At 38.4% G+C, this 16,062-nt stretch overlaps 1 protein-coding gene across 1 annotated transcript; it reads right to left on the reverse strand.

Annotated features, from left to right (window-relative positions):
• Positions 1 to 1,281: 1,281 nt before the first annotated feature.
• On the reverse strand, positions 1,282 to 15,786 carry HMG20A (high mobility group 20A). Its single transcript, XM_009886672.1, is given in 9 exon segments — positions 1,282 to 1,427; positions 2,077 to 2,292; positions 3,179 to 3,254; positions 8,234 to 8,265; positions 8,645 to 8,777; positions 11,801 to 12,016; positions 13,413 to 13,472; positions 13,475 to 13,565; positions 15,697 to 15,786. Coding segments are annotated over 9 exon segments (1,050 nt in total). The 5' UTR covers position 15,786; the 3' UTR covers positions 1,282 to 1,290.
• Between the last annotated feature and the right edge of the window lie 276 nt (positions 15,787 to 16,062).

The raw sequence follows: 16,062 nt of genomic DNA on the forward strand, positions 1-16,062 counted from the left end.
TCTGAGCTTAAGAGTGCTAATTGAAAACAGTACATGAAAATGAGGAGGTTGATGAGCTACTGAAAAACCCCAGCCCTGGATCGACAAGCTGTTCCCTTCATAAATAGCAGCAGTAAAGGCACTTCTTTATTGTACTGGGAGCTCAGTCATCTCTTGGAACTATAGTCCGTTCCATCTGGCTACCCTCTGGAAGGACAATGATCTTTTAGCTTAAGCCACACTATAATGGGGAACGTGTAATTAGCTGTTCTACACAGTATCACAAAAGGTCAGAAGCAGAAAGGATGAAAAGCCCTGTCTTCATATTTGCAGATGGCATAACGCAGCTTTATTTGCATTTCTAAGCACTATTCAAGACGTGTACAGTAGATCTCTACATAATAAATGCCAAAAGAATCCAGATATGTACATAGTTAAAATAGAAGTAGGCAAACTCCTAACGGCTGTCTAGTGCTGTGCATCACGGGGGGAGCGGGGGACTAAGTGATGTGGGAAATGCAAAGAAGCACAGTAGTGCAGAAAGACTGATATTTCTTAGTTGTTTTGTTTTTCTACTCAGTTCCTTAATACAGTTTTCTAAGCTGTTAAACAGAAGCAAAAATGCAGAGTCATGAGCTCAGTAATAATCTATGCATAAGCCACATGATCATTAAAGTCTCAGCAAATGCTACCTATTGCCTGAACCACACATTAGTGCTTCATTTACATGTAGACCTTCATAACCAGATGTGCTTGACTACAGGTGCTACAGAGCAGGTAGTTGTAGGGTATTTTCAATTTATAACAGAGACGAGTTCACCTGTAACCTCTTGAGACAAATAAAACTTCTGTGACCACCAGATTCTACAGTTAATGCAGAATTTTTCATATTTACTGCACTCGTGAAAGGAACCTTCTTCTCAATTAGCCACCCTGCTACTAAAATGTAACTAATTTTTCTCTTCCCCCCAACTTTTTTTTTTTTTTTTTTTTTTTTTTACACACTATTCAGTCAGTATTCATATTCACCTTACACAAATACAATGAATAACAAGACGAACAGCTATTTATGATTTATGTCTTTATACAAAAGATCTTGGAGCTAACGGGAATTTCAGAACTCTTTAATGCTGTTCGATATTTTCAACTCCATTTGACTTTAAGTCAACCTGCTCCTGTGGCTTTGAGGAAAAAACTTTTTGATTGTAAAATATGGTGAGATCAGCACAAGAATAAGTGTCAGAACAAATGTCAGAGGTACAGAGTAGACACAAAACAAAAGCAGCCTAAGAGTGAGCACTTACCCAGTCACTAGCGTTCAAGTCTGTTTACCACATCTCGAACTGTGGCTATGAGGTTCTCATTCTCCTGTGGGTTAGCCATAATAATACTGTGCAGCCTATTCATGTAGGAATCAATATTTTCCATCGTGGGTGTTTCCCCGCTACCTATAGTTAACATAGTAAAATAAACCACAAAATATTTCGATGACCACAGCAATTCCAAAAAAGTTAAGACTACACTAAGGGCAATTTGTGCCAACATACAAACGGCTATAGGAGGTGATTTTGCCATGCACCATCTCTTGTGACAGATTCTGTAAAATTATGTCCTCCTAACTCCGCAAAGTGAATAGCTCCAAGGATATCAGGACTAATGAAGCATGGGTTTCTTTGATTTGGGTCTCACAGTTGATTATAACAAACTCCTTCAGCTGGGCATTCATAGTATCTAAGTGGATTCCCTGGCATCTGATAATACAGATGCAGCATTTCTTTTAATCAAGGAACTTGCAGGTCCTGTCTTTTCTATTTAGTAACATTTTCACAAAACAAGTGAAGGAGAGCAAGAACTTTTTATTAGGAAAAGAAGAGTAAGAATAGTAAGAAAAAAAAAATGCCACACTGAATTGAAGAACTGACACTGAACCTTCCCCTGCATGCATTTTAAGATTTCATTATCTAATTCAACAAAAGCTCAGAAAGAGCCAAGATCATAGAACTACAACAGCAGGCCACGTGTTGTAAATCCACATCATTGTATGAACATCAGAAATTAAACTTAACATGTCAGACAGCCATAAGGAAAAAGTCTTACCTGGTAGCGGGACTCCAGCAAAGCTAGTTGTGAGTGCTTGGCGTAAAGTCTCTAGATGCTGTTGTAGCACTGTGTTGCGGCTACGCTCTTGTATCACATCCACCTCCAACTTCTCCACCGCAGTACGCATACTCTCAACATGTTTCTGCAAAGCAGCATTCCTCTCCTCAAACTCCATGTTGGATTTACGCAGCTGCCGCAGCTCAGCTTCACGCGCTGTGAATATCAACCCATTCCCATGTAGTCAAAAAGCTATAAAAAATGTATCTATGATTGGCAAGCAATGAAGCAGAATGTTCTAGAGTGCTCAACCAATGATTACACATGGTGCAGTTTTGGTTTATAGATGAAAAGGCATTATATCATGAAACATCGATAGTGCCTACAGCAATACTGAAATGGACTTAATTTCTAGAGAGAAAGACAAATTAGAAGACATTCAAAGCATCAGAATGTAAGTGAATAGAGGAATTGATTAGGAAGGAAGACTGCAAGACTGATTTCAAATGTATTCAGTATGATATAACTTAGCAGCAGTGGCAAGAGGCCTACAGACAAGATACTAGTGACAAAAATACATTTCTATTGATCATCAGGAAAAGTATCTCAATCTGAAGTCTGTTCAGTCACAAATGTCTCCAGGTAATCTGGTAAAAAATCCTAAACCTTTGGGACATACAGCTATGAAAACCAAATAGAGTAACAGAAAACCTATCAGTGGAATCTTCCACATATCCAGAGGGGAGGGAAAAAAAAAAAAAAATACTGCTAACTAGCATGAATCATAATCACACTACATCTTCGGTATTTATTTATCCTATAGAACAACAGATCCAGCCTGGAATGGCTGGAATAACAGCAAGTAGAGTTTAAACATCAGAAATGTTCTTCAAAAGGATAGTTTTGGAAGACAAAGCCAAGAAAAACTGCTGTTGCAGACATTGCGTTTGGATAGAGGTAAGGTAATATCAGAAACACTGACCAACTATACCCAAGTCATTACTTGAGCTGAGACGGGAGAGTGCAAGGACTTTTCAACTGGACAGCACCTGGCAAAAAGTTTGGAAAAGCAAAGAGGTGGCCCAGCAAAAGTTTGAGTTACCTTTACTATGATTCAGGAACTCTTCTGTGAAGATTGGAATATCAAAAACAGATCTCTCCTTTGTATCTGCTTCCTTCTACAAAAGAAAAGAGTAAAAAATAGCTAAATACTGTTTGTTTTCAGGAATTCATGAAATTGTTTTGATCAAGAAAACAGAAAGAGAAGGGAGAGCAAAAACTGGGGCGGAAGAGGAGCTGGATGGATGGAAGACACTTCCAGCTCCTATCAAGGAAGGCCAAAGGGTAGGTCTCAGCTTTTTAAGATATAGGTTTAATAAAGGCCAAATAAAATATCAAGAAATATCATACAACATACTAAAATATACCCTGTCACCCTAATGAAATTACACATCAGAATCATTCAGTTTTAAAACTATCTGAATTCATATGTATATTTTCCACTGGAGAACATTCTACCATCATCCAACTGACACATTCTGAAATAGCCTATACAGGAATATCAACAAACAGGAGACAAAGCAAGCACAATGCACACTAGGTTTGATGGTTCTTTGTCTTTCACTACCAAAGTGAAAAAGAAAACAGCCAGGAAAAAGAACAGCTAAATGAAAAATCAGCAACTTTTCCAGTGTACCAATTCCACGTCTGTTCCAGACTGGAAGAGACGTCTTTTTTGAAACATTTAGATGGATGCTGCCACTAATGAAAGGAAGTGTATAAATGTGATTTGTAAGAATCTACAGGGAAACCTACAGAATATGGAGTGTCTTGGAAAGATAAAGGTGATTATGTATAGGCACATTTTGCTGTTAGAAAGCAGTCATTCACCCTGGCTATGGCAGGTATGCATTAATATGCAGAGGGCTTCAAGGAACTGGACTGTTACCTCCTGCATACTGCAAAACCAAACACTGCAAAATTTTTTTCACTTTAAAACACAAGTTTGTCATATTAAGATAAATCCTGTAGTCAAGGGTTTCCTGTCAACTTTCAGACCTCATCACCTAATTTCTGATAAAGTTGGTGAAATTCAACTATGTGAACTTGAGGCTATTAAAATCTAAGAGAGCATTACAGGTGCAGAAGATATGATGTCAATTTATGGTTTGTGATTAAAATAGGCTTTCTTTAAAATAACTTTTAAAGCAGGAAACGCTCTATAACTTAGTCAAAAACCCTAAAAAACTTTATTTGACTCAAGGAAAAAAACTTACCATAATATACTTCGGTCACCTTGTCTACATGTCAAACCCAATGGGAACTAATGCTTTCTTTAAAACCTGCATTGATATTGAAAAGCCAATGCAAATTTGGTTTGATAAACTGCAGCAACTACAATCAACCTGTTACTTAATATAGAAACAAAGTTAAGCATGAGAGAATCTCCATGGAGAACAAAAGCTTTTCAAACCTTTCAAACACCTGGGTTGATAACATACCAGGAATTCATCCTCCAAAATTATGTCGTGTCAAACATGATTTGGTGCCCAGCAGAAAACCTAAATGTCTAACAGCTGATAAAGGAATTCTGGCACCTGAGCTCAGAGTATCATACTGGCATCTGCCATAAAGGGGCTAGGTGAGGTGAGCTGAATGCCATTTGGCAGTCAACCAAGAGAGACAAGACTAGATGAAACTTCAGATACTCTGTCTTTACCTGAGGATACTGTCAATTGATTGTTTTTAAAGTAAATGATAAGCTGAGTTTTATCGTCTGGTAGAATTACAGCTGGGAAGCTCTGTATTTGCTGAGAACTCAAAAGCTCACTTGGCCTCAAATCAACTGAAGATGCACCAGAAACAGACGGGACTAGATGGAGGGGGAACCAACCTTCCCAGCTCTGTGAGATGCACTAGGGTGTCACAAGCAGTTCATGATCACACATGCTCTTCACTGAAGTTTTCATACTTGCTACAATAGGGAAAAAGTCTCAGGAGTATGTATTTAGAAACGAGAAGTCACATACAGAAGTCTGCATAATGCATTCATTTTGTCAGAACACTCCCTAGATGGCTAGGAATTTAACCCCAAAACCTAGGATCTCAACATTAATATGCACAGAGAAATGGTGGCAGTTACAAAGCTCGGCTAAACCACTTATAGGACATCCATCTTGGCTGTTCTGATTCATGTTTACTATTGCTACCTGCATGCAAAGAGGCACTGGCTTGGATCATTGCAGGCTCCTAGAGAATAGATGGCTGAGAAGAGTACTGAAAGTAGGACAGGGTATTCTATTTGCAGGCCAAGGATACAGCTTCTTCAGGTAAAAACAAAAAAATATTAAAGTGATTAGATGAAACTATTCAGCTTCTCAAAGGCAACCAAGAAACTCTACTAAACAGAAGAGTGCTAATGAAAACCATCAGCGCTCTTCCATTACAGAATACATTACCCAGCACGTAAAAGATCCTCTTGAGAAATCTGAAGTACTTAAACCACTCTGAAGTTCACTCAGGATTAAAATCATTACCTCCTGTTGAAAAGGCCCAGTCTGCTCAGGTTGCATATAATTTTGTCATCCCGCAAAGTCAAAAGAGAAACAAAATTACTGTTTCTATCATTTGCTTTAAATAAGATTGAGATGCTTCCAGAGTGTCAACACATAATACCATTCTCATCTGGCTATTAAAACTGAGACTGACCTTTGGAGGTTCCAGAATAAATCAGACATTAAGTTCTCAGACACATGGTGAAGTATGGTAAAGAGAAAGATGAGATTCTTGGGGCGGTTTAAGCTCATCCTTCCTTGTACGGTCAGGTGCAGACAATGTAAGGAACAGATAATATGCATACTACTTCATAAAAAAAAGTGTTCTCAGAGTAAGTAGTTTTCTTCTTGCATGCTCCTACTACAGCAGCCATCTCACTGTCTTCAAAGGCTGTAGCTACTGCCAGGCAATGCCTAATCTCCCTGGCTTGTGTATATAAATTTTTGAAATCTTGCCAGTAAGATGTTGTGTAGCTGAATGCACGAAGCTAGACCTATTCTGAATCAAACAGCTTGAGGAAAGAAGCAGTAACAGAACAATGGAGAACAATTAAAAATGGTTTGGTCACTGCTGATGACAACTAATAGTTCCAGTCTATATTGTTATATATCATATTTAGGAAACTAGGATTTGGAGGACGAAAAATGTTCTGTTTCATGCTCACACATGAGCTCATTGAGACAGTGTCTCCATGGTTTTCATGGCTATATCTTCCTATTAAAACTTTCCTCTCACCTTCCCAAGCCTCATCCTTTTGTTATTTATAATTAAGTAGTATTTTAATTGCTCATTGCAATACTTTTTGGAGTTCAACAATTAATTCAACACTGATTCACAGAAACTAAATCATGAACACCTAAGTGGAGCAAGGGGAGAAGGAAAGGTTTCCTTTTCTTATATTCTCTCAAGAAATATTTAAATCAGATCATACGTACTAATCACAAACACAGTAATAATAGTCAATATGAGTAAGAGACAGCAGCAAGACAACAAAAAGCTTTAGTCTTACTTCCAGTAACAGCTTGAGTATATACTTCTAAGAGCAATCTAAATATTTTCTGCTTCTTCCTTGCCTGCGCAGGATTATAATATTCAATTCCTTTGCAGAAGAGATGTGAAAGCATATCAGGAGATAAGCATGTGGAATTTTATAATATAAAGGTGAAAAATGCTAAGCAGTCAAAGGTGTAGGCTTTCAGAAGAGGAAGCCTGCCCAACATGTTGCTAGCTCAACTGTGTAATAGCTACCTGATGAAGCTTAAAAGCCCCACAGGTATGGAGGACTCCTCTTTAACCACATTTATGACGTGAGATTTCAGCAATGATAGCTTGAGTGAGAAGGATGAAAGGCAAGACTCTGAATTTGTAGTTTGCCACCTGTATAATTCAAAGGTTATGTAAACTTTACAATCAACCTGAAGCCTTCAGTAATCTGTTTTGGTACACTTAAAGACAAATTTAGATACAGTGATATAGAATCAGAAATCCTAGGGACCGTGTATTTCTAAAGATTAATCTAACTGCAAGTACTGCCTTTAAGAGTTAATAAAAAGACATATTGAAAACATGCTAACAAAGCACTTTCCTGAAAGTGAAACTTATTTCCCTTAAAGCGGACAAGATCAGTAGTTGCCTCTCAGCAGTGCACAGCCTTGTCGCTATTGTAATGAACACATTAAAAAGCAACTTGATTGCTTTCCCAAGGCAAAAAACCTCACAAAGAAAAACAGATCTTTCAGAAAGGCCTACTGCTTACAAGTGAAAAGGCTGTGTATAAACAAGATTTTTCATTGCTTTTTCTTTGCAATTTATTGGTAACCATGACAGAAGCTCTGTGGCCCTAGGTAATACAACTGGAGAGAGAAAGTTTCAGCACTTCAAGGGGAGCGATACCATAGTCAGCCAGGATGCACAAGATTTGTGATAGGTCTCATGAACTAAAGCATAGGCATCTTATCTCCAGAATTTATTACTCTTTTCCAATATTTTCCAAAGGGAGGGGTGGGGTAGGAGGAGGTTTAAGCCAGAGATCTCTCAATGATTTGGTTACTTTACCCATTTTCTTCTCAAGGAAGCCACAAGCATTCATGTTGCTGCAGAAAATCAGTACCTCAAAAAAGCAACCTAAAGGTGTTAACTTGGAAGGTTTATCTAGGTCTCAAGCTATTTGTAAGTTTTACCTCGATGCTTACTTACCAAACAATAATTAAAATTCTCTGCTTTGAAAAATTTCAAAGTACAAATTTTGCAAGTTGAAACTCCACCAGATACTTAAAGGCTCAATTATCCTGACCTGCACCCATTGGTTTATTTAGCATTACAAAACAGATCTATATTTTAAGTGTACCCTACACTGCCACTTTATCTTAGATCATAAGCCCAGGAGTTACTAAATTTAGCTATCATCATACTAATGTTAGGATAAGACTCAGTTGTTTCTAACTTTTGATCAAAAACTGCATAGGAAGAGGAAGAATTCATACTCTAAACCTCTGATGAGTGTCTTCAACTGGCATAAACTGTTTTTTATTGACTTCGCTAGAAACTTTCATCATCTGAAAAAATCTACCCACCGACGTAAGAATAGAATGAAGAGGTTTACCTCATGATCATGGGCTTGCTGTCTTGCACCATCTGAAAAAGAAAACACAGTCAAGAAATCCCCCAAAATGCACAAGATTTGAGAAAACAAGAACCAAAGAATTAAAGCAGTTACACAACCATAATTACACAACAGTTATAGACAGAAAACTTGTGCAGCTTTCCTAGAAAATCACATAGAAGTTGTGTCTAACTTTGCTTTTAATGCACATCCTCCAATACAATCTAGATACAGTTAAATTTACATAAATCTAATCACTTTATACACAGCTGATGCAAATGCCATGGAAAGAACACATTCACTTTTTAACAAGCCTTTAAATCAAAGGCTTCAAATGAGTGTCAGGCTTTATGACTAGCTGGGAATCTTCTGTTGTTCTAGCTAGGCACATAGTTTTGTCCCATTCAATACCTTGTCTGTGTGATTTGCCTTTTTGTCTGTCCTGTGCTTTCCTGCTAAAGACTTTGTAGGCTTCAGTCTTCTGATACTGCTCCAGCTCCCGCATATAACGCTCCTTATCTCTATCTGCTTCATCAAGGTATCGCTGAAACAAAAAAGTCCAAGAGTTTCAGGGAGTTTCCTCCCCTTCAGGAGGAAGGGAAGAAAAACAACTTGTCAGATGAAGTGCTGATCCATTTCACCTATGCAAATAGGAAAGGAGTGAAGAAGCAATGAGAATGTATGTGAGATGCAAAGACCTAAGATTTCTGGATAAAATTACTGTATTCTGGTGTCCCTTTTCCCTCTTTCTCCTTTTTTCTTTTTTAAATTTTAATCACTATTTTGTTAACTCTTTTTTGTTAGACCTCGAAGTAACCTGCTACTAAGCTACTCAATTCAACTGAGTATTACCTACATGTTATAGACCAAATATTTAAGAATTGCCTTTCTGTGGCCGGGATTAAATGCCAGCAAACAAGAACACCTTAACAGATTACACTTTAAGGTTCGTATCTCTAACAGTGGGGTTCCAATACACTCTTGGTTTTGCGCATCCCAGACAAAAAAGCACTACCATTCTACACAACCACGCACTTCACCCATCTGAGAGGGTCAACAAGACATCAAGGCTATTGGAAAAGAGTAGCATAAAGATAAAAGAGCCTAGGTTATACCAATTTAAGTGATCTGCATTTAGGTTACAAGAAATCCTTTTTCTAGCCTGAAGATATTTCACACATCAGCGTAACGGAATGAGCTTAACTGTAGAATTCTTGAGGGAGCCGACGAGCTGAAAACCATTTAAGGAGTGGTCACAACACTTACTAATGGGATGCTTTCAAGAAAAAAGTTGCCTTCCCAATTTTTTGCCCCAATGAGTTTAAAATTCAATGGAAGTATTAAATCAGAGTGAACCTTAGTCACTTGGTATGCCTTTTATTTCCATTAAGTCATCACGACCATACACATAAGAGTTATAAAGTTCATGCATTTGCAACATTGGTTTGACCCTGCTGAGGACACTGTTAACGTTCTGCATTGGGGTGCAAATTTGGCGATGCTGGGTTTGCATTTCTTTTGGACACTGCATTCTTCCATAAGACATTAATTCTTCTTTTCCATCTGCAGCAATGTGCTGCTGAAAGAGTGCAGTAGCAGAGTTAAAAACAATACAAGTTTTTCCTCCTTAACTTGTGTTTTGGATGGATTGTTTTGAAACAGTAAGATGAGTTCTGCTGCACTACCTGTAAGTAGATGTCCTAGGTCTTCTAGCACAGATCTATACATCTCATTAGATATTTCCCCATACAGGGGAAGAACAAAAAGAATTATTATTAGGGTGTTTGCTTTATGAGTATAGTAATGGTCTTTTTCTGGGGAAGACTCACTATTTGGTCAGTCCAGTCAGCTCAAATGACCTGTCCTTACGCTCACCAAATACAAAGGGAAGCAGCAAGCCTACAGGGCTGGAACATGGGAAACACGAGACTTTCCCTTCAGCTTTTATACCAGACAGCTAGTTTGCTAATATCGCTGGACATCAGCCATATCAGACATGCTTTTCCCCTGGATTATGGTACTAACTGCCACAGCAGTAGTATACTATGACTCCACCACTTGCTTCAGGAGTATGACTTCATAGTTGTTAGCTAACCAAAACCAAGCTTACTCAGCTTCAACAAGAATTTTGGGCGGTCATATTAGAGATGCGGGTTCTGAAGCAGCAGTGGCTTTGACTGCCTTAATAAAAAAGGGAAAGGAGAAACTGAAGGGAAGGAAGTTCTCAGCAGTCCTTCCCTGACCCACCATAGGTTAGAGACTCACAGCTTTACTCAGAAAAGGAAAGATTCCCTGGGGATAAAACTGAGATTTGAAGTCAATCCTAGGTTAAAATTCTGTCTCAGGCATGACAGAACTATGTTAAGACATCCGATCCCTCCACCCCCTGCCCTTATTCTTTCCCCCGCATCTCGCAGCAGACAGGAACATCATTCTCACTACAGATCTGTTACCACATTAACTGCTTTGCTTTGACGCACATTTTCCATTATGTTTAAAATGCTATGCCTATGCACCATTTTACAGCATCTCTATATAACTTGTATTCTACAAGCTTAATAAAAAGCAAAACCAGGAACTCTTGTTTTTTCAATCATCCCATTCAGCCATCATCAAAACTTTCCTTATAGTTTTTTCAAAAACTTAAATGTCCTAGTAAATTCATATAACATCAAGTTGCCCTGTGATGTAACTACTGCTTTGCTGTAATCTCCAATTGGCAATCGGGTGTGGATGGTAAGACACCCATTAGCGATAACAAGGTCTACTCCAGAAGCAGTTAAAGAACCAGACCCAACATTGCATTGGTCCTCATTCACATACCAGACAGTGCACTGGCCACAGTAGTCCCAATTAGAAGACATCACATTGTGACTGAAAGTTGGAAAAAAAAAACCAAACCAAAAACCTTTTCCTGAGGTAATGTGTGTAGAAACTGGAACACTTAACTCTCACTGTCTCATCCATCATACAGATCTCAACTTTCTTTCTAGGGCTAGCAATACTTCAAAACATTAAAAGTTTATTCATGTTAACCATCTCCTGCAGTAACTCGTCCTTTCAGGTCGGCTTGTCTTCCTCTAAGACACCAGGTGTTTACATACATCGATGAGTTTTAAAAATAAACAGAACTGCAAAGTCCTTCAAGCAGCTTTGAAATCCCACCGAATCCTCCTCAGCCGCAATGAATAAATGCCTACTCCACCCTTCCAACAGCTTTGGCCTTGGAAACTGGCAGGTCTCAGCTGTATCTGAGTTACGTACAACAGTTACGTCCAGATAAATTGCACAAACTATGGGATGTCTCACTGGAACACTCCTTCCTGTTCTGAACATATTCTTGCACTACCTAGAGGATACAGTTCTCCCTCAAGTCACACCTGGATGAGATGCTATGGCCCTACCGGGGTTCATTATTTGAACTCTGGAGGACCTATGCCTCTTATTTTGAAATATATTCCTAAACACAACTTTAATAAAAAGCCTATGTTAACTTCCTCACTAAACAACAATATTCTCATTTAACAGTAATCACAATCCAACAAGGAAAAGGGAGTTTAATGGTACCCGTTTCTCCTCAGGAGGCAGTTTACTCCATTCATTGCCCAGCATCCTGGTGATCTCTGGGAAAGGGACTTCAGGCCTCTTCGCTCGAAGCTGCTCCCTACGCTCATTCATGAATCGCACATACCCTGTGAGGGGGGATTTGGGGGCATTGGTGTCCCTAAGGGGTTTCTTCCTCTTTCTCCCTTTGGCCCAGCCTCCTCGTTTAGTTCTTTGCTGCTGCAAAATGAAAATGGAAGAAAATTCAGATTGAGGGAAAAGAATTACCACCTCTGGAAGGAATAAATATTCATGTCTCAAACAATTTCATCAGGAGTATGTTGCTGCAATACATCCTCGCCATGGATCTAAGTTTCAAACCTTACTTAAGAGCAATCCTAATTTTCCTCTAAGTAAAGCCGAAGTCTCACTGTGAAAAGTTATTTGCAGTATCTCCTGGTCCACAGGGACAATAAATGACCATTTGCATCAACGTCTAATTGAAAAACCGTGATGACTGATAACCCATGAAATTCTCATCCTAGCTAATGCAACTGCAAATATTATTTACAACTGCAAACACTTTTTTTGTGTTAGTTGTTTGTTTGGTTGTGGTTTGTTTGTTTAAATTATTCTAACCCTCACGTACCCCTCCGCCCCCAGTCATTTGCCTCAATATCACTTTTGGAGAGATTTGGTGTATTAGTTAACAATTGTTAACTAGTTATTTTGCCCCTTCCAAATCTTTCACCTTCATGCATTGTGTGTCCGAAACATGGGTGAAAGGACAGTACATAGGGCTTTTCTATTCTAATCTATTCTCTAGGCTTTCTTTCCCACTAACCACCTCCAATAGAGAGACGAACAAACTCCAACGGAGGGAACACTAAGATTTGCCTGGAGCACACTGTGAGCTCACAGGAATGACATAATTACCACTCATCCTCCTGGCTTCATGCTACTACTATAAGCAATCTCTGGACAACACTGTTTTCTTATGCTAGGTACATATAACTATTTCAGTACTTCTAAACTCTCCCCAAATTGACACGTTCCTGCCATCATGTCAGCTTTAGTTTCCTTTCTGAAATTTTACTACTTCCTTAAACAGGGACCTCACAGCTGAAGATAAACTACAAGGAAGAATATCAAATGCAATTATCAAAAAAACCCCAAACCACTTGCATGTTAACCTTCAATTCCTTCATAATTTAGTTACCAAAAATCAGTGTGGGATGGTACACAAGGTATAGTCTAAAATAGTAAGCACATGCTTTCAAACACATCAGTTACTCCCAGAGGAGTACAATGGTCTCACTTTCCTGACTCAGTAGAGATAAAATAAGTTGTGGCAGCTGAACATTTAGTCTTCAGAAAAAGACTGAACGCAGTACGAGTCTGCTGGCTAAGCTAGAGACATGTGTTGTTCTCTGTACATTACAACGGCCAGCTTTCCTTGGTTATCTGTGTGCTGTTGTGCAACACAAGAGAAAACTAGAAAGAATCAAAAGATGAAAATGGAAAATGGATGAAAATTTGTGATCCTAGCCAAAAAAATCTGAGTAGATAAGACAAACTATAATGACAGAACTCCATGCTTTTGCTTCATTGAGAAGTCACTATTATTTCATCTCACCTCCTCCTCAGGCTTCTGCTCAGTGTTTTCAGCAGTATTAGAGGACTCGTTTTGCAGCTGCTAAAATGAACCTGTGACAAATCCTCCACCAAATCTGGGTTATTCACAGACTGTGAAGTTCCACCACTGAATGAACTTTCAGAATGAGCTAATCTGAAAAAGCACATAATAGGAAAGGAAAAAAATTTAATCATCATATTGCTAAATCACTTCCTTCCTAATCTTCTAAAACATGCAAAAATGTTGCAAATATATGCAGTTCCTACACGAGCAAGAAAAAAAAAACAACAGGATTTTTCAAAGAGTCATTTTTGAAGAACTAGCTGTTCCTTCCAAGCAACTGCTATAACTACCATAGTTACTACAGACTTTCAAAGACAGTTTGATTTTTAAAGTGTTATTTTACTTCATTTTTAGTGAAGCTTTTGATTATACAAACAACTGTCAAGCAAGTAAAACGTTTGGACCAAAAATCAGAAAGCATGAATATACACTTCTTCGACAATACCATAAGGAATTTGAAATTAATGGTTTTATCTTCAACCAATATACAGCTTTCTGGATGCATTTAATGTATTTCTCCGCAAATACACTTAAAGGTTTGTGGTTGTGTATGACTTTGGACTGAACTTCATTCAACATAATCTCCTGTTGATACATGCGGGTGTTTAAAACACAAACATGACTAGCTCCCAACAGGCTCCTGAATGGCCACCATTTATTTTTGCTGCAAGAGCTATATCAATCAACCTTACTCCAAGAAAGGACAAGCTGTCTGGACACAGGGGGAAAAAAAAAAGGCAAGGATGCAGAAATATTTCTGAAGGTAGACAGAGATGAGCACATACTTTGGGGCAACAACCCACAGTCGTTCTCACCACTGCACTCAGTGGGCAAATAAATACAAGATTTTGAGACTCATCTCAGATTCTAATCCCTTCTTGAGTCAGGCTAAAGATTACTTGGCCTTTCCCAGTCACATGCATGAAAATTACTATAACAGCAGTGTATGCTTCAAGTCTTTGTTCATTTACTCAGATCTTCAGCTGCTTACAGGTATGCCAAACATTTTAAATATTCAAAATAATGGTTCCTGTTAATGTAGAATACAGCTATAGAAAACTGAGGTATGTAAACAGAGTTGTTAGTTGAATGCCTACAGGAAACTTTGTCTTTAAATAGAGAGAACAGCATATTTTCATTACTCACTATCATCAGCAATCGCGGCATAATTACTGGTAAAGACACAAGGGCTGGAGAGATCCATGCCTGACTTTCAGACACCAGACTGAGTTCATATTACTAACAATTACAGAGGGAGAATGGGAACAAAGCGTACACACTCATTTAAGTTAATTACATTTGGTATGTGTCAAAAAGAAGATAGACTAATAATTTCTTAGAATCACTGTTACAGTTTGAAGAATATTTCAGCTTTCCTATCCGTTTCCCCTTAGCAGGGAAGCTTTCTAAACCATACAGACAGGAAAAACTTCAATGTGATGCAGGCATTTGCTGTGAAAGCTGATGAAACTCAGTCAACACAATAATACCTCTTAAACACACCTAATTTGAACATGGACTTCATTTGACATTGGCAAGTTTGAAGTTCCAGATATGTAAATCCGAATTCAGACCTGCTTGAAGTAACTGCGTCAATATTCATTTTTACAGGGCTTTACCTGCCTGCAAAGTCTGAATTTTATTGCTTGGTGCTTTACAAAACAGAAAAGAAACTTCAAGTATCAAAACACAGCTAAAATCCTGTATATTCCTAAAAGACAAGTTCTTTTGTCACTGTGATTTTAAGAGGCCATTGTTTCAGTCTGTAAAAGCAGAGTCAGTCTGACAAAGACAAAAGACATCAGTTTCTCAGCGATTTTCAGAGATCAGTGATGAACAGTGTATGTTTAATAGAAATCATTTATTTAGCAGGGACCACTGTAGCCAACAGATACACCCTCTCCCTCTGCCCCCATCATGGTGTTTAAATCTGTCTTAAAGACTAAAATCTTAGGGAAGCAAACGACAAGAGATATTAAACAAAGGGTTGTGATCATTTCCATCAGTTCAGAAGCATCCCGATTTCTCCTAAATAGTCCTCTGATGTTCTAACAAGGCCACAGGAGCACTGCAGGATTTATTTTTGTTGGAGTTTTTTTTTGTTTGTTTGTGGTTTTTTATTTTAATTACTTAGAATGCCCTCTTCCCACTGAAACAATTTCCCTGTCAAGCCTAGAGATAGTATCTATGAGCTGATGATTAAAAAGAAGTAGTTGCTTACCCAGTTACAGTAATTTCACTACCTTCCTTAGATCCATCTTCATCTGCAAAAACCGAAGGAAGGGTGGAGCCAGCCACCAAGTTCTCCATACCTCTGGTAAAAAAAAAAAAGGTAAAAAAAGTGAATTACCTCATTGCTTCCCTTTAGCAGCACTTCAGTTTAAACATCACAACATACCACAGATTTTTTTAACACATAAACCAATTGGCCGGTCATAGCTGGTTGGCCTCAGGACAGATGCTACAGGCAGCTGCACTTAGTCAGAGAACAAAGATCATAAATGATGCTTCAATTCAGAGCTTGCCTTTTAACTAAGCCCTGCACCAATGCCAGTGTTGCTGGAAATCACACAGTAGAATTCTATTT

This window comes from Charadrius vociferus, unplaced genomic scaffold (assembly GCF_000708025.1).
Source record: "Charadrius vociferus isolate BGI_N301 unplaced genomic scaffold, ASM70802v2 scaffold356, whole genome shotgun sequence".
NCBI classification, from domain to species: Eukaryota; Metazoa; Chordata; class Aves; order Charadriiformes; family Charadriidae; genus Charadrius; species Charadrius vociferus.